Here is a 26,038-nt window from a genome sequence, read left to right as displayed (position 1 = left end):
GTTAAAAAGACAACTCACCAAATAATAATTACAGAAGAATAAATCAAAACACATTTAGTCTGTCCGTATGTAACCGTTATAAATTCAAATGTCCATGTAAAACGTTAAAATGTTAGATTAAAAACAATAATATAGCTTATCTTCGAATCTTAACTTAATAGGTTGATGGTGGGGAAAAGTTTATACGAGAAAAGCAGCAAATTTAAAGGATTCCTCAATTTTTAAAACATGAAATAATTTCTCTCTCTCTTTCTATTTTCTCCGGTTTTTTCTACTCTAAATTTTACTTTTTTATTTTTATTGCGAAAATTAATAATTAGTTGTTTTCATTTAAAATTAATGAATTAAAGTATGCTTATAGAATTTTTGAATTTAATATGAGATTTTATATTGGACCATATCATTAATGGTAAAAACAATGAAGTTTTATCTCGATGGTTGTATTAAGTTGATATCATAAAAATCGAGATGATAATTAATGATTTTATCCAAAACTGTACAAAAGATATCACAACAATATTTTAATAGCGCAATTTGAGAAGTAATGTATACTTGTATGTTTAATGCTTTTTATGAGTAGTCATGCGATTTTGTGATCTTTCTTATTTTTATTTATTATAATATTATTATTTTTATCTATTATTATTATATATAAAAGTTTTTCGAAATCGAACATATTATGTATGATTAATTTCATGTATGATTTTCATGTATGATTAATTTTATCTTAAAATATAAAAAAATAGATTTGTTTTAGAACACTATAAAAATACTTGTTTTCAATATTAACACAGTGCTTAAATTAAATTTTGTTAAATGACATAAAAGTGCATATAAAATGTTTGTCGAAAGATTTTCTCTATTTCATAATTAACACCAAGAATAATTAAACTAAATTATTGAAATTAATTAAAATGAATGTGAAAAAATATACTTTTTTTAAATATCGATATAATATTGTATTGTATGTATGTTAGTTTGTTAAAGAAATGATAGGTAATTAAATTATTCCTGTGAGGAACATACATGAGACAAATTCAAATTAACAATTTATATAAATATACGGAATTTTATTGACAACTTAAATTAATTAAGTAAAAATTGAAAGTACATCGAAAATATGTATGATAGAAAATATATGTTTTTATATAACTAAAAAATTCTTCTTTAATAAATTAAAGAATTATGTATTTATGTAAATTATATCGCTGAAGAGTTTGGATGAAAGTCTATCTAGAACTTGAAAAATAGTATCAGATTCTGTTGAACATATATATATATATATATATATATATATATATATATATACAGGGTGAGCCATTTTAATTAACGCACGCAATTATTTCGGAAACAAAGCATTTTAGAGAAAAATGTTTCAGACAAAAGTTTTATGGTTTCGAGGGGGCCATAAGATGGTATCATTGGTTTGACCATGAAGAGTTATTTGAAGGTCACATGAAGGTCACCTTCAATTTCTTAAATGGAACCTACTATTTGTCATTGCATATTCTTGTAGCTTATCTCGAGAGCTTTCCAAAACACTATAATTAAGTACCTTTTCGTTAAGTACTTTTTGAGTTATGAGGCTTGAAATAATTTCTTAATTTTACATAAACCGTAAAATATCTTGTAAAATATTCATTTTTCGATTATCTTATCTTAATACTTTTATGTACAAAATAATGAGAGGAATCAATTGGTGTAAAGAAAACACATAGTTGTTTTTAAGAAAAAATATGGAATTGTTAATTGCAAATTATATATTTTTTCTTCAAAACAACTATGTGTTTTCTTTACACCAGTTGATTCCTCTCATTATTTTGTACGTAAAAGTATTAAGGTAAGATAATCGAAAAATGAATATTTTACAAGATATTTTACGGTTTATGTAAAATTAAGAAATTATTTCAAGCCTCATAACTCAAAAAGTACTTAACGAAAAGGTACTTAATTATAGTGTTTTGGAAAGCTCTCGAGATAAGCTACAAGAATATGCAATGACAAATAGTAGGTTCCATTTAAGAAATTGAAGGTGACCTTCATGTGACCTTCAAATAACTCTTCATGGTCAAACCAATGATACCATCTTATGGCCCCCTCGAAACCATAAAACTTTTGTCTGAAACATTTTTCTCTAAAATGCTTTGTTTCCGAAATAATTGCGTGCGTTAATTAAAATGGCTCACCCTGTATATATATATATATTTTTTTTTTCGCAAAAGTATTATATCTGTCGCATTTAATTTCGAATTACTCTCCTTAATTTAATTGAAAATTTTAATAATTAATATATATATTAATTCAAGATTAAAATTTACAATTAAATTAAGGAGAGTAATTCGAGAGGTAATTAAATGCGATAGATATAATACTTTTGCGAAATAAATTCGCAAGTGATCTTACGTGAGAAGGATGTTACATAATATTATATTAATATACATGTTCGCGCGCCATCCGCAGCTACGAAGGTTAATGAATGCTACGGCAAAACTCATGAGCATTGTTGTATAGTTTGCAAGAGGAATCTATAATATTTCTCGAATTCGTTCTCTACACATTTACATTCGTCCGTGATGCGAACTTCCTGTTTAGAAAGTTTTCATACAGTTGCGTCAATTCTCATTTCGGAATCGCGGCGATTAATTAAATATTATATACTATGCGAATATTATGTGTGTTAGCAATAAATTCAACGAAAAGATTTGTCTTCATTAAAAATTAATAAAATCTTTGTGATCATTGATTATTTATAATTTTTCTAAATATATAAACGTTCAATTTAAAAAAAAATAATTATATAAAAATACATATTTTTCTGTATATTTTCCATTTTTATTAATTAATTATTTGTTTTATAATTTTAAAACATAATTAAAGAATAGAATTTTTAGAGAGAGTAAATTTTAATATTTTTAGATATATTATATGGTCTAAAAAAGTATAAACACAGACTAGACTAATTAATGCTATAAAAGCGTGCGTTGTGCAGTTAAAATAAATAACACACTGCAACAATTATTATTCAGCCTACATCATGTTTCTTTCGTTGCATTATGTTATGATACATTGTGTCACATCCTCACTGCACCCACTACATTGCACTGTGTTGCATTACATTGCGAACGTATAAGGATTTGAATTTACATGGCAGCACTCATGTTGGCGTCACGCTTATGTGTTTATGTATTACGTTAAATGGCAAAAATCGAAATGCCAATGTTCACCTCAATCGCCATTGCATCCGCGTTGCATTACGTTGCATTGCATTACGCGCGCGTTGCATTCGCATCACGTTTTGCGTTACGTCGGCATTACGTCGGCATTGTGTGTCGTATTAAAGTTGTGTTCGTGTTGCATTACATCGGTATCATATTCACGTTACTAATTCATCGATTTGCTTTCTTTTCAATTGCCGATTTAAAGTGTGAGTGCATTATGTATAGAGAAATATTTTGCATCAATTTATACCTATTTGCATGTGCAACATCATATAAGAACCATTAATCTCTGTTTATGCATAACGCATTCTTATACGTCCGACAGCAGTTCCGTTTTAACAGCAATCATCATATTTTCTTAAATAACATTATTTCGTAAACATACATAACAGTGTTTTAATTATACATATAATTATATGTCAGACATACAGAGCGAAATATTTGTAAAAATTATGCAACGACGTAACAATTTTATTATTCTTGTTATTATAATAATATTTGTAATACGACGGTGTGGGAAAGATTTTGGATTTTTGCTTAAATATATGTTAGATTGCCATTCATAAAATATTATTTGTAAATTATAATATATCGAATAGCTGCTCGCTACAAAGATAAATAATACAACACACTTTCATAAAATCTAAACTTTATATAGGACTTTTGGTTTTTCCCCAAGAAATATTGAATGCAGTATGAGGAATTAAATGTCAATAAAATATGACAAATAAATAAATATCAATATTTTTATATTTATTAAAAAAGTTCATTTCATTTAGTAAATGCAACATTAATTTAAAAATATATAAATAGATAAATATAATTTTTACTAATTAATTTAAAAATATAAATAATATTTCAATATAAATTTATATAAACTACATTAATATAGCTTTTTATATTTACATAATCAGAAGTAATTTATAATAAATATGTGTAGAGAAAATGCATGTAAAAGATAATTTAGTTGATAATATATGTCGATAAATTTAGGTATATAAAAATAACGATATTTAAAAAAAAAGATCGTGTATTATTTGTTAATTAATAGTGAGAAATAACAGAAAAAATTCTATTACTTTATCATATTATATATCTTTTGCTGATACATTTCATACATGATTTGCTAGTACTAAATTAACGCAGGCTCCCCTTTAATAGATTAAAAACAACTGTACTATTCAACACGAATATCCTGCATTTGTATGCCCTTTTGTTATTTTTAATTTTGTAATTGTATGATTCTCTACATACAAAGATGATTTATTATATTTTATACTTTATATCATAAAATTGTACTTATATAAAAAATAAAAATCGTGTGATTTGATATTACATTTGAGATTATATTATGCAAAAGAATTATTTATGAAAAAATTTTAGAAAAAAAGTTATAGAAAAGATTTACAAAAAAAGTTATAGAAAAGATATATAAAATAAGTTAATTCTCTTTCTTTCGCTGTGTCTCTCATGTAAATAAGAAATAGAAATATTGTATTATAATTAAAAAAATATATTTAAATTTTTGCTAATTTAAGATAATAAAAATTTCAATGAGATTAATTATTTGTCTAAAAAAATCTTTATATTATTAATAATTTTCTTATCATTTGAAGTATTTCCATCATTTGAAATATTATCATGTTATTAATACGAAGATGTAATAAAATTCGCGCGTATATTGATAACATAATAACATTATTTTTAGTGAGGATGTGGCCTTATTACATATCATTCATCGAATGATGTAAATGAATATAATTAGCATCATTGCAATTTCCGCAAATATAACATATATATATAGACTTTAGATAGCTCAAACATTCAACTCGAGAATGGCGTATCATACACATGTCAAGATCAGCACACATATATACGCACGAATGATTTTAGTTATTTACGCTATTGGGCACGTGATATTGCCTTTGCTGATCTCAAGCATAATTATATGAACGTAGATATAGAACGATAAACACTTCTTTGTTTAGCATGCAATTTTATCATGAATAGTGCGGAAAATTCTCAGTTATATAAATTCACAGTTATGTAAATAGAATGCCACAATTCTTAATATAAATAGTCTATGTTTTGATTAATACAAAATCAACTTTTTCAAAAATGTAAAGGAAGGAAACAACAGCTTTTTTCAATTTTTAATAATTTAAATATATGTTATAATGTTTGTCAATGGATAAATAAAAAGTGTATCTCTTTTTAAATTAATTTAAAATGGGATTAGCTTAAAATTTTCATTTACATGCAAAGATATTTGAATTTAAATCTTAAACATGATTATGTGAAAGATGACATTAAAATTTCTTTCAAGAAAACAAAATATATTTGCAAACTTATCATTGTTGCTTCTCTTTAGAGCGCTCTTATACAATACTCAATTTAAACAAATTAGCGGCAATTTTGCCGAAGAATGTCTTTATTTATTTTTGTATTATGGATAATATTTTTTATGCAGATTCCAGTTTTATTTTTTCAATATAATAAATCATATCGCGAAACGCCTCTCGAGATTGCAGGAATCATAGATTTTTCATTATCGCGTTGTGTTTATCACAAATAATTTATATATATTTGTATATTACTCATATAGTTACTATATTATCATATAGTTATATTTTCTACATATAGAAAAAGAGAGAAACTCGAGATACTAAGATTAGAGAACTTTCTCACACATACATTAAAGAATACTTTATCTGTCATAAAAAATTTCTATAAAATTCACAGTAATTAAAGTAAATTTTATTTGCTAACAATTCGCGATAAAGCATCAGTTATTAAAATACATAAATAAATGGTAATCCTTTTCAATATGCATAATAGATGTCACAATTTATATTATATAAATCTATATAAATTTTACATAAATTTTATAAATCATTTATAAATAAAATATTTTTTTGAGAATCATATAAGCCACTTGAAAATTTTATATCGGATTTGTATGCGGAATATATAGATAACATAAAAGAACCATCCTGATCGTCGATGGGTATCTCTCGACTCTGTCGTTGTTTCAAAATCCAGCGCGGAGTTCACTTTCCACGTTCCGCATGTGACAGAACGACGGACCGCGCGCAAGCGCCCGAAGAGGCACCGCGCATGCGCTTAGTTTATTGCGCCACGCTCAGCTCAGCCACGATGGTTGATCGTAGCGAGGTAGAAATGTCGCGTGTGCCAATTCTAGTGATTCTGGGTGCCACGGGTTCCGGAAAATCTCGACTGGGAATCGAACTGGCTCGTCGCTTCTCCGGGGAAATCATCTCGGCCGACAGCATGCAGGTAAATGTCTAGTACAACCTTTGACTCTCGACGTGAAACCTCGTGGCGAGGTTAGGTGTCCGCGACGTAATTTTTCAACGTGTTTATCGTGTTCGCGAGAAACGATCGGGAAAGTATTATTGTCCAAAGAATGTCGATTTGTGACTAAAGTTCGCGTATTTATATATTTATGCTGGATTAAAACTTTCTTTACTGGCGCCAAGTTTCCAATGTCACATGTGGTTTTCAGTATTGTAGTTATACGTTAGGAGTATTAATATAGACACAAGATAAAGCACACAAAAATAAATTGCGCTTTTAATCATTTATCAGTGTAAATAAGCGTATTTGATAATTCTCGATATGAAACCTCGCGACGAGATTTCTCGACACGACTTCCCAATGCGTTCATCGTATTCGTGAAAAATGATCAGGAAAGTGCTATTTTTCAAGGAGCGTCGAGTGATTAATTTGCATTAGATTTATATATTTATTCGAACAACTGGTTTAAAAATTTTCTTTACCAATATACGTAGTTTTCGATATCGACGTAATTATATGTCAAGAATACTCAAGTAGGAAAATATACTCACGTGAGAAGAATGCGATTTTTCGAAAAATATTAGGATTTTCTTCCATATGTTTTATCACGAAATTATATCTCTATTTTTCTTATTTAAGTCAAAATAAAATTAAATAAAAACGAAATTGGAATCTCTGATAGTAAATGTAAAAAATACATCAATTAAATTATTTGTTGAAATCTTATTTACACATACACACACAATTATACTTATCAAATATGTCTCTCAATTTTAATTTTTCACATGACGATTGTTATGAATTCAATATTGCTTTTATTAATGAGAGATGTCATGAATAGGCGTAAGTTATATTTGTAAATTAAATTCGTCTAATACTAGTTGTTTTTTAAATTGATTTGACAACACACTTAGAGCAATTCGCGAAAAAAGAAATGTGCTTTTTCTCTCTTCCTCTTTTATAAATTACGTTTCATAAAATGATAATTAAATATACGTGCAAAAGCTCTTAACCAATATTTGTTTCCACATGACAGTTATGGATTTCGTTATGTATCTCCTAATGATGTAACACTATGTTTTATTAGCATCAACATGTCGCAATTTTATCGTCATCGTATTTATCTTAATCTTCATCGTTTGCCTTATGCAAGTGATAATGGCACACCGAGTTTTTACGGCGGAAAAAATTATTATTTAAAAAAAGAAATCAGATCTAAAAATTTGATAAATTAAATAATCGCATAAAATATTTAATTAAAACCCGCGGCAAGTTTTTCCCCTTTCAATGAATTCTTTTTGCGAGACACACGCGTAACACTCGCGTGTGCTTCGCGTAGAAATCGCGCTTGTAGCTCATAAATTAGTCGTTTTAATTGCTGCGCACACATACTTACGTTAATGCACGACTCGTCTAATCTAATCTTACGGCCTTGACCCAAGGTCAGGGTCAATCGCAGCCGTTTTCCTTCATGTAAATCGAATCGATTCTCGACCTGTCGCAGAATTTCCGGTCAAGGAAACGTTCAGCGACGTGAACTTGTCTTCGTTAATATGATTAAAAGTCAACCGTTTTTGTATTTGCCTACTTTTCAACAGATTATTATTTTTTCTTTTTTTTGTACGCATGCGTATAGTATCGGAATTCATTTACAGATTAATTATAAAAAATTAAATTTTTGAAAAAACAATTTACTACGATCGGATATTTTATAATTTTTTTTGTTGACATATTAATATGTTTATTTCTAATTTAAAAAGATTAATTTTAATAACAAGTTTATTTATAAGAAAAATTGATTTATTTATAAGAAGTTTATTTATAAGAAGAATTGAATTAAAAAAATTGTTTACATTAAATTTTATAAATTGTTTCTAGACATACAGCTTGTATTCTAAAGAGAAATCTGTTCAGCTAGATAAATAAAAAAAGATATATGTGTATAGAAAATGTGAGATGTTATATAAGAGATTAAGTTGTTCTTAAGATTCGTCTTGAGCAATATACTTGGAATTGATTTTTTCTATAGGTGTTTTTAAATTAAGATTTATTTCCGACCATTCATGAATATCACTGATATATAGCGGTCATTTTTATTGAGATAGAAGATTCTCAGTATGATTCTTAATTTGATCGCCGAATTTCGGCACGAAATTATTATTTTTTAATATTTTTTTTCATAATATATGAGAAACACAGTGATGAGAGAAGAGTGATCTTTAATAGAAAATAATTCATTTATAATAAATATTTCATAATAATAATTATTTCATAAGAAATGAGAAACACAGTAATAAGAGAAGAGTGATCTTTAATAGAAAATATTTCATTTATAATAAATATTTCATTATCAATGTTACTTGCTTTTTCGATTTTGAAAATCTCGATTTTGATGCTCAAAATTATTATCTCTCACGAGAAAAATTCCATAACGTATCTGCGACTTTCGTAGTCTAGTCGGTAGTTTCTCCCCTTCGCGTTTATTTCTGTATCTTTTTCACACGGAGCATCGGCTCCAATTTCTTTTTCCGCCATGCGTGACTTCACTCGCGTGCATAAATCACGTGCTCCCGGGCGGTCACGACGCGACGCCTACACACGCGTGTCGGAAGAAAAAAAAAGATCTGCAAATTTTTGCCCCCGCAGACTGCCGATTCACACGGAACTTCAAACGATGCGGCCTCGCTTGGGGAATCGAGATCAGTACCGGGATTGTTCCTTCTCGCATCGAGCGAGAATTCCTTGGGGACACATCTCGCACGATTAGACGTCGCGCGAAAATGTCTTTAATCTTTGCACGAAGCCTGCGCCAGATGTATGTAACAATAAGAGTCATTGAATTTTTACTAAGAAATTTGATTAGATATTTTAATTTTGATTAGATTCTTTTTCTTCACACTAGAGCACCTCAAATTATCTGAAAAAATTTTTTGCTATTTGTTTAATCTCTTCATTTTATAACAGACTATATAATTAAATTTTGTCCTAATTTGTCGAGATTGACAAGAAGAGTACTATATGATTTTTACTATTTCTGTAGATATTTTAATTTTTATTAGATGTTTTTTCTTCACACTAGAGCATCTCAAATTATCTGAAAAAATTTTTTGGTCTTTGTTTAATCTCTTCATTTTATAACAGACTATATAATTAAATTTTGTCCTAATTTGTCGAGATTTGAGAAGAAGAGCACTATATGGTTTTTACTATTTCTGTAGCGAAACCTGTTCCTGAATTAGTAAGAATTTGAAATTTCACCCAGATGTCTAGAAACCTAATTTGGCCAGAATCGAGTCAGTCGAACAAATGTACGCCGAAAGTTTCCTAGAAATACTACAGATCGATATTTCTAAAATATTCAGCGTGTAGAATTTTAATATTGTTGTTAAGGAGGCCCGCTAGAATTCCGAAATACTGCGAGCGAACCTCTTGTGAATATCCATTAAGATGATTCGCCGGATAGAGTTAGTTGCGGCAGAAAGCCGCAAAGTTCTTGGTGATTCGTAAAAATGTCACGAGATTTTATTGGAGCCCGTTCTTCAACTATTCTGGAAATCGTGTTCTCATAAAAAAAGATGACGTTATAAAATCAAATGTGTGTAAAATAAAAGAACCTCAATCGACTTCTTTAATGTTTACGAGATTTGATACAAGTCTTACATTTAAACATTACATTTTTTAAATCGAGATCATCAAAGGAATTACAATCTAAGTAATATAAAAAATATAAAATTATATAAAAAATATATTTAGTTTATTCTATAACACTAGAATTACATGATGATCGCTTTTCTAATTTTACGCTGTGTATAAGAATAATTACCAACTGTAATTACATTAATTGAGAATTAATATATAATTATCTCATTTTACACATGAATGTGCCTTTCAGCAATGCTAATTCGGCATTTTATTACCGTATACATACGCATCGATATGATGACATACCGCACGTGTATAACTGCGACTTATGCAGGCCACCGTCGACACACTTGATACATGGTTTAAGAAGTGAACGTTTAGGCAAGACCTTTCATTAAGAATATACGCGTGGGGGAGGATGTTGGCGTTCGGGCAGCATGAAAACAGGCACGAAAGTATAATTAGTTTATAAGCTCGTATAGCGAACTGTACATTCGAAAGGATAATTGCGTATGATTATGAATCTAACGCGAAGATTCATCTCGAACGCGTACATCATCCACTTATTGAGCGCGCAAACTCCGACAAGTGTCATTATAGTAAAGATAAAAAAGCTATTTTATGATGAAATGCAAGAGTTATCCTGAGGCTTACTCGCTCTCTCTAGAGACTGATAAAACTCTGTAATTGGAAGGGGAAATTGGCGAAAGGGAAATAAAAATAGCGAACTTTAAAATAACGCATTCTTACGAAATATACGTCAGTAATGTCGTAATATGGAGCGTTTAGAGTCACGTGATACGTAAATTCGACTTTATTGCGGCAACGTAATAATTTTTGCTTTGATCCTTAAAATGATACTTGTCATTTCCGGAGGATCTCTCTCAGATCATACGTGTCACGTATGGAAATTTTCATAAATGGAAAATTTCCATTTCCCGCGTGTTTTTTAAAGAAGGACAGAATTAGGATATTTATTGCTTACCTTCACATTATTTACTTGCAAAATTAATCTCTTCTCAACACAATCATTAATCAAAAATTATCAGAAACGAGTTTTCAACACAATCATTAATTAAGAATTCTCAGAATTCTCAGAATTTTCGATTTTTTTTCCTTACTCTTCTATAAATGTAAAAATATTTGAATTTGTATTGTGTAAATAAAATATATTAGTTTACATTAAATATATTTTATTTTGCGTATTTTATTTATTACGTTAATTATGAAAACTAGTGACATTTAATGGAGTCATATTACTTGCAATTATAAGGTTCACGTATTTTAACATCATGATAAATAAAAAATATATGAATTAATTAAAAATTATCGATGCAATCAGTGATTTCATTACTCGGGTTGAAAGCAAATGCTAAAAGTCGGGACAGCACTTTTCTCGCAAAGATCGACCTTGACGGCGATCATATACATACGGAAACGTTATAGTTGGTGTGCACGGAATGCGTTTTGACAGCCGCGACGGTTTCGTAATTGTACGATATGAAAATCGTGATAAAAATCGTAGGTTGCAGCTGGTTACATGCGGCAGGTTCCCCATCGTCGGCCAACCGGTTTTAAATCCGCGGCGACGCGATGACGCGAGATTTACGAGGCTCTTTTGTCGACGCGGATGCCTCGGGATACTCTCGACGGTTGTTTTATTACGGCGCTGAGTCGCAAGTGCAGCCTTTATCAAGACGTCGAGTGAAACCTCGTAACGATTATGAAGGATTAATGAATGTACTTAATTCTATAGAGCACTCAAGTGATGTAATTGCCAATCAACATTAACATCATTTCGCGTATAATATTAAAGCTTTATATACGAGCTATCTCAGCAGATTTTCCTTTTTCTTTTTGCACCTGCTATTATCTATATAGGACTATTGATTTTATCTTTATACGCAAAAGTACGTTAATTCAGATGTGACAGGTCTTTGAGATTGCATTAAAGTTGATTATCGATAATCCTGTTTAAAACTTCAGAATCCGAATTTTGTCTAGAATTGACGGAGTCGGGTCAGCTGTTTAATCGGATTCTTTTTTTTATGCACATTCCCTCAATCAAAGATATTTTTTCTTATCTTTTATTAATTATGAAATGTATGCAAGTTTTTTTTGAAAATGTAGCGCTTTTATCATTGGTATTCTTAGGATATGTCTTGAAATAACGTGAGAACAGTTTTGAAGTTCGTATTCGCATAAATTATTCGAAGAATCGGTAGCAAGAAGAATCATAAATTTTTCACCTTTAATGATGAACCGTGAATGATGCTTGTTTACAATTTATGTTATGGCCGATTGTAAATTCTGTATTTTCTTCTAAAATCTTGAACGGAAGAATTTTGCATATATCTCCTTCTATAAATTATTCTAAATTTATCACGTGTAACACAAACTCGCTTCAGCCACTTAAAACGTTTTATTCTCGTGCATTAATTTAATAAATGTTTGTAAAATATATAACATTTCGATACGCGATACACATCAATCCAAATAAAAAAGAAAATGCTTAAAAATCAACGAAACAATTTAATCACTCTCAATTTTAATCTTTAAAGGTTTTTGTATTTTATCATTTATCTTGTTATTAACTGTCTTGTCAAATTTATATATAGTTTTCCACTGTAATGTGTTTAATATGATCGATTATGATCGAGACAATATAATTGTTGAAACATATAATCCGACAAATAAATATTAATTAATAATATAATAATATAATAATGATAATTATAATAATATAATACTAATAATAATTAATAATTGTGTGCCACAAATATATCTTCTCTGTTTTGTACGGTGCAACTTGTCTGATCATAAGGTTAAAACGTATGCAACTGATGTGTCATCTATTCTGCGATTAGAATTGCTGAGAACAGTTTGTCACACTTCCGGGACTAAGCCGGTACATTCGTTCACGATGCATTATGTAATCTCGCTCAGAGTGCACTGTAATTGTATGATTACTCATACGAGATATCAGTGCTTCTTGGCGCCAAGTGGGATGACGTAACTTTATCTAGAAAAAGAAAAAGAATAAATCGATGTTAACAAAAACTTATTTCTTTGGCAATTATTATTGTCTTGAGTATTACTAAGTAACTGAAATATAGCTTCATATTTCAAACGTTTATATATATATATATATATATATATATGTATATATATATATATATATATATATAATTTTTGGAAGAGGTATCTTTTTAACTTAATAAAATTATAAATTTTGGATTAAAATTAAAGAAATAATTAAGCATCAAATATTATTTTGTCTACTTATGTTCCTATAATTTATTTTCTAATTATGTATTACTCAAAAATTAATATTTGAAAAGAAAATTAAATAAGAAAAAAATTGAATTAAAATTTTTATTAATGAAAACAGTCACAATGTTTGGTTAATATATCACATTACTATTAATTTTATACTTTATTGTATTATCATTACTGATTCTTTCTACAATTTAAAAAGCTGCCGCGAAAAATCTGATCGTATACAATTATATCGTATATATTGTATACAATTATATATATTATATGTATTATTTAATGAAACGATTACAAACGCATCTAATAGAGACCGAAATATTATTTACGTACCTTTATTAATTATGTTTAATTATTATCACTAAAATATAGTTATTTCACCGGATTTTTCAATGAGATCTTTTCACATCAATTTTACGTTGAGTATACGTTAATAGAATGAACGTTAGAATACGTTAATAGAATGACAGAAATATGATCGGGTTTTGCGGGTCATCGACCTCAAAATGCCCAGACATTTTTCAGATTAACATTGCTCGAATTCGTGACTAATTTGTGAGACAAGTGAGTAGAAATTTTACAATAATAGTTCGACATTATTTTTTTCACTCGTAAAAATACAAATGAAATATTTTCCAGGATTTTGTCATGAATTATATATTGTCTAAAATGTTGATTTTAACCTGTAAAAGAGAAGAAATATCATTAAAAGTTTTGGGAATTATTATTGTATATATAATATTTTTAAGTTGTATAAGACAAATTAATAATATAAAGTTACCTTCTTGTGTTATCGAGTCTTCATTAAATCATTTTCATTAAATGATTAAATGTAAACTAATAACAACAAATTATAATTAAATTTGCTATGTCAAAATATGCAATTATTCCCGTAATCAATCGATCTTATCGTATTTAATTAATGCTGATATTTTAAATAAAATGCGATTTTCGTAGTGTCTGTGAAGCTGGCACGACAATCTACGAATTATAAAAAAATACCAAGAGTTCTGATAGCACTTTTCATAGTTCTATAGTTCCTGATAAAAATTAAAAAGAGTTCCGCATTCCTTATATTAAAAAATCGAAATCGAAAAAATGTCGTGCTAACTTCGCGAATCTAGCACGACACTCTTTCCTCTAAAGTACCAAAACGCGTTGAATATTATTATTTTTAGCAAGAGTTCCCGATAGTTCTGTTCAAGTTCAGCCTATATATGCAATTTCAGATCGATATTTCAAAAATTAATAATTTTTAAACAATTTTTAATGTCCTTGACCAGCACGACACTTAGTAAAAATGTGTCGTGCTGATGATTTTCCGTAGTTTTAACGGCAATTTTCGACAGTTCTATATAAGTTATATCTTTTAGAAACATTTTTACGCAGAGTTCCGGCCGATTACTATTTTTTAAATAATTTTTTACAATAACCCAACACGACATTCTTCCTCTAAAGTACTAAGACACGTTGAATATTATTATTTTTAGCAAGAGTTCCCGTTAGTACTGCTACAGTTCAGCCTATATATGCAGTTTTAGGTCGATATTTCAATAATTAATAATTTTTAACGAATTTTTAATGTCCGACCAGCACGACACTTAGTGAAAATGTCTTGTGCTGATGATTTTCCGTAGTTTTAGCGGCAGTTCTAAACAGTTCTATATAAGGTCTATCCTTTAGAAACATTTTTACGCGGAGTCCTACCGATTACTATTTTTTAAATAATTTTTTACAATAACCCAGCATGACACTCTGCCTCTTTAAATTATTAAAATGCGTTGAACATTATTATTTTTAATATCACATATTATTATTTTTAGCAAGAGTTCTCGATAATTCTGCTATAATTCAGCCTATATATACAATTTTAGGTCGATATTCCAACAATTAATAATATAATTGTAAAAAATTATTTATGAAATAATAAATGGTCGGAACTCTGCGTAAAAACGTTTTCAAAGAATAGAACTTTTATAGAACTGTCGAGAACTGTCGTTAAAACTACGAAAAATCATCAGCACGACACATTTTTACTAAGTGTCGTGCTGGTCGAGGACATTAAAAATTCGTTAAAAATTATTAATTATTGAAATATCGGTCTGAAATTGCATATATAGGCTGAACTTGAACAGAACTATCGGGAACTCTTGCTAAAAATAATAATATTCAACACGTTTTGGTACTTTAGAGGAAAGAGTGTCGTGCTAGATTCGCGAAGTTAGCACGACATTTTTTCGATTTCGATTTTTTAATATAAGGAATGCGGAACTCTTTTTAATTTTTATCAGGAACTATAGAACTAGGAAAAGTGCTATCAGAACTCTTAGTATTTTTTTATAATTCGTAGATTGTCGTGCCAGCTTCACAGACACATTTTCGTATTATAAATAATCAATACTACATAATTTTAAATAATTGTAATTTTAATTAGAAAGATAAGAAATTTTGAGAATAATTAAGATATATTGCCACCTTTTTTTATACGAGACGATTACGATGTAATATTTAAATCGTAAGTAACACTTGTATGAAGCAATTTAATTATACATCACTGTGCATAAAATTTCTAAAATAAAAAATTACAATGTCAAGTAGTGAATAGATCGCTGTGATATGTGACTTCATCTTATCATCTAATCAATTTTAATACTTTATAAAAGTTTTTGCCACTCTTAAAACATTTATCGTTACAAAATTAATCGGACTTAAAGAGATATTGATTACGGAAAGTCGAGTAATGAGATAAGATTGATAAAATTCGTTTGAACCAATTCGTTATCTTTTAAAGTTGTATCTGCACGTATGTGTATGATATTGATATCTCGAAGTTATCATCTGCAATAAATAACGCTTTTTTTATATTTGAGAAAATATAGTTTTTCTAAAATATTTCAAAAAAAGAAAGTAATCTATGATTAAATATTACTAGACATAGCAATTGCATCTATCACTTGTTTTTTTTCAGTCTGTAATCCTTCTAAATGTTGAATATGCTGTAAACACAGTTCATATCATAGGAGTTTTTCTTTATAGAAATAGTGCAACAACATACGGCAACAAATTTGCGATAGCAATGTCGAGCTTAATAAGCATTGTAGAACAAGATGCTAACGCAGAAACTTGTCTTACAGAAATAGATTTTGGCTTCTTATGTAGAATTTAGTATGTACAATTCCGTCGCATTGCGACAATTTCCGCGATCCTCCGGTGAATTTGTGTCATGAATCGGATTCAGAACAGTTAAGTGTGTGCAAAAAGCTGCCTATTATTTCGTGAAAAATTCATAAATAATTAAAAGTTTTGACTTTATTTTCAATTATCGTTCTCTCTCTAATTCTTGATAATTTAAATAAATAGTTCAGGGCATTAAGTAAAAAAATGCCAAAATTAAGACGCTAAGTTCACACAGTTTTATTTTATCTTGCGATATTGCATTTTTCGTCAAATTTTAAAAGATTTATAATTTTACATGAGTTCTAGAAAAAATTCTACTTTTTATACACAAAAAATATCAATTAAAATAGAATTATCATGAGCAAATATCCAACTTTAAAACAGTTTTTGTATAACTTGAGCAAAATGCATTTTTTAAAAAGTTTTAATAGTAAGCTATTATTAATATATTATTTATATTTTTATATTATATATTTTATATAATATATGTATATATTTTTTTTTCTTTTTGAGCGATAAAATCATAATATTTAAGATTAAGTAAAGCGATTAAGCGATTAAGTTTGAGCGATAAAATCATAATATTTAAGATAAGTTGTATTAATTGGATCCATTTAGAGATATTGTACAATTTCTTTTAATTTATTTCTTTAAACAGAAACACACACACACACAGGTTCCAACAATAAAAATATATATAAGTATTTTATTTTTCGAAAGCGATGCAGGATCTTGTCTATTGAGCGTAATTTCTTCAGTAACGAGATGCTGCATTACCAGTTTTATTGGAAAAGTCACAGTTGCTATGTTTAATCGATTTAAGTTGTGTAAAACACCAAAGCGTAAAATTTAATTGAGTCAATCAATTAATTCGCGATCGTTAAGTTATAAGTTCTTTTCTGAATTAACAGGGAAACTGCCGAACGATTAGTATCTTTTTAGCAAGTTTTATCTTGCGCATTAATAATTAATTTTCTTCTTAATTAACGCTATAAACGATACGAATTGATTATAAAATGCTTGTATGAAGGACATGCAAAGAGCGCATTCGGATTATTTCGCAAAATGAGGAATAAAAGTCCCCGTTACATTTTATTTTTCTCTTAATAATTATTTCATCACGCCATGATGCCGTCAGTTGGTAATTATAAAGCCCCATAATAAATTAAGAGAAATGGCAATAATTAGAAACCTTCGAACTTTCGTCGAAATAAAATAAACAGTAGATATTAACTCATTAAATAAATTTTTTTCTTACAATATTGCTGAATTATTTCTTAAAAGGAATGGGCTCTTTAACATTTGTTTGATTTGGTTATTAAAATAAATTAAATTTAAATTTAAAATGTATATTCATTAAATAATCTTACATATCATTCATAGATAAAAATGAGCGAAGAGCAAAACATAATGTATTCGGAAGGAAATGTAAATACATATACAACTATCATATAGTACACCTTGCAATCACTTATGATAATTGAGAGTTGAGAAGTAGCATCGCAAAGAGGATAGAGGCGGACAAGCGATTCCGGGCTCTGTGCATTCTCGCGAACGTATCCGGGCGAGTTAGCTCATTAGCATCGTAAATTTCTGCTAATTATCGTAAACGTCAAGTAGACGTAGTAGATACACAAACCCCGTCGGTTGGGAATCCGCGAGAGTTCAACGTTACAGGGGCATTAACGCGGTAAGTTTCATTTCGAGATTTCTTGGATGACGCGCGTGTGTAGCGAATAAATTTTGCGTCTTGTCTCTCGTAATTTCACATCTGTTAAATTTGTCCTCGCGCGTATTCTCTCTTTTTAATCCGTCTCATTTTTTAAGAATGTCTCTCTTAAGTAAGATTTATCGCAATTTATATTGCACACGTTGCGTTCCACGCCAGTAGACATAACTAAAAGATTCCGGATGGTTTTCAACCACTGCCAACTGAGACTGAAAGTTAGTACTATTGCAGTCTTTCAAGCATCAGGTATATCTAACAATAAGTTCCTGTCACATGCATTTGTCGAAATATTAGTGAAATTATTTACTCAGCATTAAACTCATCATTAAGAGTAAAACTTCGTTTTACAAAGCGTGAACAGATAAGGTTGCTCAGCTACAATACTAGCTATTATATATTCTTGTTTTTATATTTTATACTCTCTCTATATATTTTATTATATACAAAAAAATTTGTTACTTTTTATTAAATATTAAATTTAATAAATAATAATTAATAAATTTATTAATTTAATAAATGATAAAAATTTTATTAAATAATAAATTTAAAGTAAATATCTTAATATAATTTTCGAATATTAATGGTGAAATATGATTCTGATAATTATTATATTACTGCTTACAATATATATAAGTTATTTATTTCTTCCTTAACAAATTGTGTATCATTTGAGTGACTATAAAAATTTAAAATATTAAACAGTTAAAATTAAACAATAATATAAGGTGGCAATTTTACACACACAAACTTAATTCTGGAATATTTTTCATTTTTCTAATATTTTGTAGATTTTTTAAATCTTGAATTTTACACACGTTTAAGAATTTTCAGCTGAATGATTTGCGTGTAATCTCGGAAACATTTCCCCTTTGCGATCGGGGTCAAAAAATAGGAATAGCGAATAAATGTTTAGAGTATGGAATGGAGGGAAGAGATCAAAGTATGTACAAGTAGATTGGCATGTCTTGCCTACGCAGGTCGATGATTTGCGCGTGATCGCGGACAACGACGTAAAGAAGTCGGAGGACCGGTTTCTGAACTTGATAAGAGGATGACATGAGAAACTCTTGGATTGGAAACCCACGGGGGAGAGGAAATGCTCTTTCGCAATGATTAAACAAAGACAGACGATCTGATCGCAAGGGGGAAGCGAAACGAGGAGAGAAAGATGGGGAAAAGAGAGAGAGATGGAGAGAACGAAGACGAGATCGTTTGTATGCGCCATTCTACTTCACCGGACCAGTTTTCGTGTAATGTACCCCAAAGCGATACGGCTCTGCGCGGAATACTTCAAGGGCCGGTCCCTTATGCTCTCTCTCGAGCTTGTCATACTTTCAGATTAATCTACTTGAATGGTACTTACTTCAAGAACCGCTGCACTTGCGTGCTTCCGTAATTCCGGGGTTTATCGTCGCTAAAAATTATTGATTGTAGGCTTGACTATAAATTGCATACATGATCGATCTGATCAAATATATTTTATTTGCTGCATCAATATCAATGATTAAATATAATAATTATGTTCATCTACAGTTATAATGATAGTTTACAGTGCAGAGTAATAACAAGATTTTTTAATGAATTTGCAATAAATTTTTTTAATAACAGATTAATGATAGGTTGCTATTTGTCATTATTGCTATGTTAATCTTTTTTGTATTTTTTTATATTTAATATCTATTTAATTTTTTATAATTAATTAAGATTCTGTTAGAAAAACTTGGATAAATTTAAGTTTATATTAAAAACAAAAAAAAAAGGATTTGTTATATATTTGCAATACATATACTACTTGCATATACTATTTAGAATTAATTATTTTTATCTTTAAATTTTAAATTTTAATGAAGAGAATGTCGAGTTGAAATTAAGTGAAGAATTCATTACATTAAAAATAAATTGTTTTCATTACTAGATGCATATATTATGTATATATCTTGCCAAAATTTTTATTACAAAAATATACATATTTTTATATTTTATATATAAGTAATAATGAAAAGAAAATTATTTATGAAATCTTTCTGGATTTCACGCACATTTCAGTTTATACATTTTATCTTATACTTTTTAAATATAAATTCGAAATTTGAGTATGATAATTGCGATTTAAAATCTATAAAAATACATGCAAAACATGTATTAAAATAATTTTAAGTGCGTCAGTCGATATTTTATGGAGAAATTTTCATTAATTTTCTGCAACGGGAATAATTGCTCGGCGTGAATAATGTGTCGCGCTTGTTTAATCAACTTTTAATTTATTTTCGGACCACACGGACATTCATGTAGTCGCGTTGACTTATGATTCACTTCATTTGTCGAAACTTCATTTGGCCAATTCCAATTTTCATTGACTTGCACTCATAATCAGCGATCCGGTTGGTAGCAATTGCTGTGAAAAGTGAGCCGACAAAGAGATTCCGCGTCCCCGAGAATTTTTACGGCACGACTCGGGAACTCTTAAGTGCACGCGGTCGTTTGCATATGAACGCTGCTTAAGATTCTTGGGGTGCACTTCAGAAGCGCTGTTCTACAGTTTCCCCCTTCTCTTCGCGAACTTTGCGCGAGATATTTTCGAGCAATTATGCGAATAAATCAGCCTATGTATATATAACGAATTTTATTCCAGTTATACTTGTACCTTAATTAATAATTTTGTTCAAGCGAATTTAATTATACAGAAAGGGAAAATACGTGATATTTTAAATATAATTTTTTATTATTTGACATTTGTTGTTAATTTTATTCGTTATCATTTTATTTAAGTTCTTGTGAATGTAATGAATGCACGCGTAAATATATTGTTCCTTATTCGTAACAACACAGAAAATAACTTCAAACGTAAAAGAATTTTTGTGTCTCGCTATTGCTATCAGATACTTGAGTGATAACTCGATTACTATAGTTTTCAATGTTAAAAGAATAAATAATCTTGAATGCCTTTACTATTTATAAAATAATTGCTTCTTATATAGCATTTTCTGAAAAAATAAAAATGTGAGATAAGAATGTTAAATAATAATTTAAATAAAATCGTTTATTATAAAACGATTGCAGATCATATTGTTATGCTAGATTCGTATAAAAAATTGCTGAAATATTAAATTGCGAAATAGTCCTTTGAAGAGTTATTTTAGCTCTGAATCCTTGATGAATATTAAAAAGAGATATGATAATTCACGAATTACGTGAGGCGAAATTCAAGTTTCTATTAGCTTTATCTGAAGTCACTGAATTTGAAGTCAGTGTCCTTCAGTCGGACATCCTGCAACGTTTGCTCGCCGATTTTGGACAGAATCGCCTAAGTGATTCTAATGTCGTGACGACGACAACGTGCTGCTATGTGTGACCTGTTTAATACCTAATTAAATATTCAACGTAATATTAGTATTCAACATCAAAAAACCACTCTTCTCTTCCCTACTTCATTTTTTGCTCTTGTGACTTCAAATCTATAACACTAAAATTTTATAGACTCTAGTATTGTACTAGTATTGATACTAGTATTGTATTTCTTTCGACAAACAAATATTTTAAGAAATGATATATCGTACAAATATTGCGATGTATACATTTTTAATTATTAATTGTAACGCACTTCACTATTTCTCGTCTTTTTGTGATTTCAATTTCGCCTCAGAAAACTATGGAGGCCATTGCTACCATGGTTTGAAGGCCTCGAAGGCCTAAATACACGCCGATCGATAAATCTTGCGTAAATTATCCCACGATTTGCCGGTGACTTCGATAATTGCGGTTGCGAACGTTGGGAGGTCTTTTGCCGAGCGTTATCGATAAATCACGGTACGAGATATTCTCAGTCGTGAACTTTCCTCTTTTCGCATTGGGCACCGTTAGATCCGTCCGATTGACCGACACGACGTGGTACTTCTCCGTTCTGCTCCTTCAGACTTCTCTCAACTTCGTGACCTTGAGTCTAAGAACGTTCAAAGACACCGAGCTCTTCGGGTTCCGCTTCGCATCTATTTCTGAAGTCTCGAATTAGATTCGTCTAGAGAGCGGCCGCGACTTCCGCCAACGCCATATCGTGGAATGTCACTTGCTAGCTGACGAAATGATTATGGAATGACGAACAAAAGAAAAAGAGAGACAGAGAGAGAGAGAGAGATACAAGAAAGATAAATGGTATTTCGCTCTTCTTTGAATCTTGAAGTGAGTTCCAACGCCCGCTCTACTTAAACTGCCGATTAATTCCTCCAACTAACTATTTCTTATTGTTAGTAGAATTTGATTATGTAATGACCGCTCGGTAATTGGACTCGAAATTGGAGCTGATCATTTGATTATCTTCGCGAGTTTCAATATCTGATTTTTTTATTGGGAGTTTTTTATTTCCTGTAACTCGCGCCACATCAATTTTCGAGGTCGTGTATTCTTAGAGAAGTTAAAGAGCAAAAAAAAAGATACTCTCTGACTGGAGAAAGATCTAATTTAGACTTATAATATTGGAATTCAAGTACATATATGTCTAATCGATATAATTTTGTACGTCTTCGACTTAATGCCTTGAAATTTGAAGCATTTTATATAAGAATTCTTATGATTGCCACTGAAGTAGCTGATCCATCGTAACGACTTACTCATTCCGATATCTTATTCACCTGTCCAATTTAAAAGTGCTAGACATCTACGAAGGATTTCAACCTGCGTTCCGTAATACACAAAAATGAGTTTCAAGATAATAATCGAATTATATAGCATCTTCAATCACGTTTAGAAGGGATGACGTGCATATTCGCTTCTATTATATCGCATTTAGAATTGCCAGATAAATTTTTATAGAATGTCCTAAATATAGGGCACAGAAATGGTATCAAATATATAAAAAAGAATTTATCTATTTATATAAAACATATGATAATAACAAAATCAACAAATTTTAAGTGTTTAAGTGTATATCTGAAAAACTACTTAATCCTTTGATACTTTTGCTCGAAAATGTTTTATCCATATTCAGAAATCAAAATATAAAAAATTAAAATGTAGAATATCTTGATATGTAAAAAGATTTAAAAATCAGGCGGAAATAAACTTGTACGTAAAGAGCAAATTTCATATCATAATATCAAGAGCATAATATTATGTGAAGCGAAATACAAAATGTGTATAAATAAGATCTGATATGATAACCACTAATTTTATTAATGAAAGGCAATAATTATTTCGTTTCTATAATTTAATTTTGTTAATATCGTGGCTGCGTCATTTAATGTTTTCTTTTTTACACTAATCTTTTTAATAGAATGTGTGAGGAAAGATGCTGTTATCAAATGTGCTAAACTGAAAATGATAATTTCGGCAAAAGCGGCGAATGATGCTAATCAATAATATTCAAATCGTGCATTTGTATTTATAACCATTTTTGAAGTAAAATGTGAAAAATTTTAGTGCGACAAAAGTGAATTAATTTTTTTTATTTAACATATTGAATATATAAAACAATAATTTATACACAAATACTTACATATTTTTTTCCTTTATTTTTATAGATAAATTAATTTCTTTTTTATATGTAAGAGTTTTATTAATCACAAAAATTTGTTTCAATTTGATAACAGCATTTTCCTTCACGCATTTTATCAAAAAGATTAGTATTAAAAGGAAAATGACAGATCTCTTAAATGACACAGATATTAGCAAAATTAAATTATAGAAACGAAATAATTATTGCCTTTCATATCAATTTCTAATAAAATTTGGTCCTTTGCCAATTGCTTATCGATCGATACTATATTTATTTGATTCCTTAAACTACTGAACATGAAACAGTTCATCCGACAAGTGGCTGATGAATGAAGGCTAATGAAGGTTGCGAGCGTTCCATTCAAGATACCTCAACGTATATCAGAACCTTGGGAACCTGTTTCATCGAACGCATCTAACGGCATTGCCAGGAATGCCGATTAAACTCTTGACGAAATCGATAGATCTCATTCCACCGATGTCGAAAACTTTTCTTTTTCTTTCGAAAGCGTGTATCTTTAAAAGACAATATTTAATAATTCATCAAGTTAATTGCCTGCACAGCAGCCAATATGTTAATCTTAGTCATAAAAGCATTGTAAATTTCAGCGCTTACGGAAATAATATTCGTTAACCGAGCGATTTAAATCTCTTGATATTATTATCTTGATATCATTTGCGGCTTTAAATTTTAAACAACTTGTATCATGGATAAGATAATATTGATAAGCGTGCCGAGTTATTTTGTTCATGAAATAAGATAGAATCGATAATTATGAGTTTTTATACGATGAGAGCCGATATAATTATCAATCAATAATTGGACTGGTCGGCAAAAAATGCCATTAGGCGCATCAATAATTAAGGAATCTCTATTGAGGAGTCTCTCACGTTGTCGAATGATTTCTTAGAAGTAGAGTGTTAGCACGTGTTTGAGTTGGTTTTTATCCCGAGTACGTGTTATACAAGTCCTACAATCATTCTTTCGCTTCCTCTTTCCTTTTATACCTTTTGTACCTTTAACATTGCGTAAGCGAGTCACGCAGCGTCGACGGAACTTCGTTTGGTATAACCGGACGATTAACGAAGTAGAAAAGTGATTGAAGGTTCTATTGATCCCCCCAAGCACGTACTTGACACGTATTCGGTTCTTCTTGAATTAAGAAAAAAGAATATAATTGTGCCACAGGATACATTTCCCCCAAATACAGAAATATTGGTGCGAGAGACTGCTAATTGATTGATTATCTATAATTAGGTTACGACGAAGTTACTGTAAAGATGTTTTTGGAATATCATTAATCTTACTATTATTCTTTGTCATAAAATAAAAAGAGAAATTTTTCTAAAATTTAATTTGTATAGATAACTCGTAATTTTATTAACATATTGAAAATGCATATTTCTATTTTTTCACAAGTTTATATTTGCTTTTGCCGTAAAAGATATTTATATTATCTGCTGACGAAGGATTATTTTTTGAATTTTATATATCTCGCAATAAATATATATAAAGAATTTTATACATATTTATTGCCAATAAAGAAACAAAAAGATATTGTTTATATCACTTTCACATGACACACCGAGTCATGTATATAATCATCACTATTTTAAACGGTTAAAGATGTAACTTATATTTCTCTCGCAATATTAATAGCAACCTTTTTCTCAACAATATTTCTTAATAATATTTTTCTTTGCGTGGAGACCTGATTCACGCGTGACCTCGAATTCACGTACATGTTACTTTATTGGAAATCATTGCCCACCCATACACTCGCTTGTAAATGTAAATTTGACAAATTTCCGAACAAAGAATTGTCGACAATATTTATTTAATATCAATTCTTCATTAGAATCATCGGATTGTGTTACAGTAATACTTCATCTTATTAAACTTATATCTTACTAACCTGATATAAGCTTATGTAAGAAGAACACGCTTATAACATTTGACTTGAAAAATAACAAATTATACTCATTAGTTGTACGTCAAAAGATTTTAACAATTTTATATACGTCGAAAAAAAACAGAAAAAATATGCAATGGCATTTATAAGACTAGCTTACGAAAAAAATGGCTTTGATGAAATTCATGAACGCGATTGGATGATATGGATATTATTTTTATTATTAAATGTCTAAATCGGGAAGTCGATAACAAATTATAAATAAGTTACGTTAATTTGTT

General features: G+C 29.4%; 1 protein-coding gene across 3 annotated transcripts in view; it reads left to right on the top strand.

Annotated features, from left to right (window-relative positions):
- Window positions 1-6,315: 6,315 nt before the first annotated feature.
- LOC145965998 (tRNA dimethylallyltransferase) overlaps window positions 6,316-26,038 on the top strand; it is a 79,615-nt gene continuing 59,892 nt past the window's right edge. Inside the window, exon 1 of one of the 3 annotated variants that reach the window (XM_083089646.1) lies at window positions 6,316-6,515. In XM_083089646.1, coding sequence (XP_082945772.1) covers window positions 6,336-6,515 — 180 coding nt within the window. In that variant the 5' untranslated portion in view covers window positions 6,316-6,335. The remainder of the gene's footprint in view (window positions 6,516-26,038) is intronic. The other 2 variants (XM_083089645.1, XM_083089644.1) reach the window with 2 other exon arrangements.

Source organism: Camponotus vicinus, unplaced genomic scaffold, assembly GCF_025532165.1.
Source record: "Camponotus vicinus isolate PSW18456_S1 unplaced genomic scaffold, iyCamVici1.0 SCAF_2, whole genome shotgun sequence".
In the NCBI taxonomy this organism is placed as follows: Eukaryota; Metazoa; Arthropoda; class Insecta; order Hymenoptera; family Formicidae; genus Camponotus; species Camponotus vicinus.
Note: the sequence above shows the minus strand (reverse complement) of the source record. Positions and strands in the feature narration are given on the sequence as shown.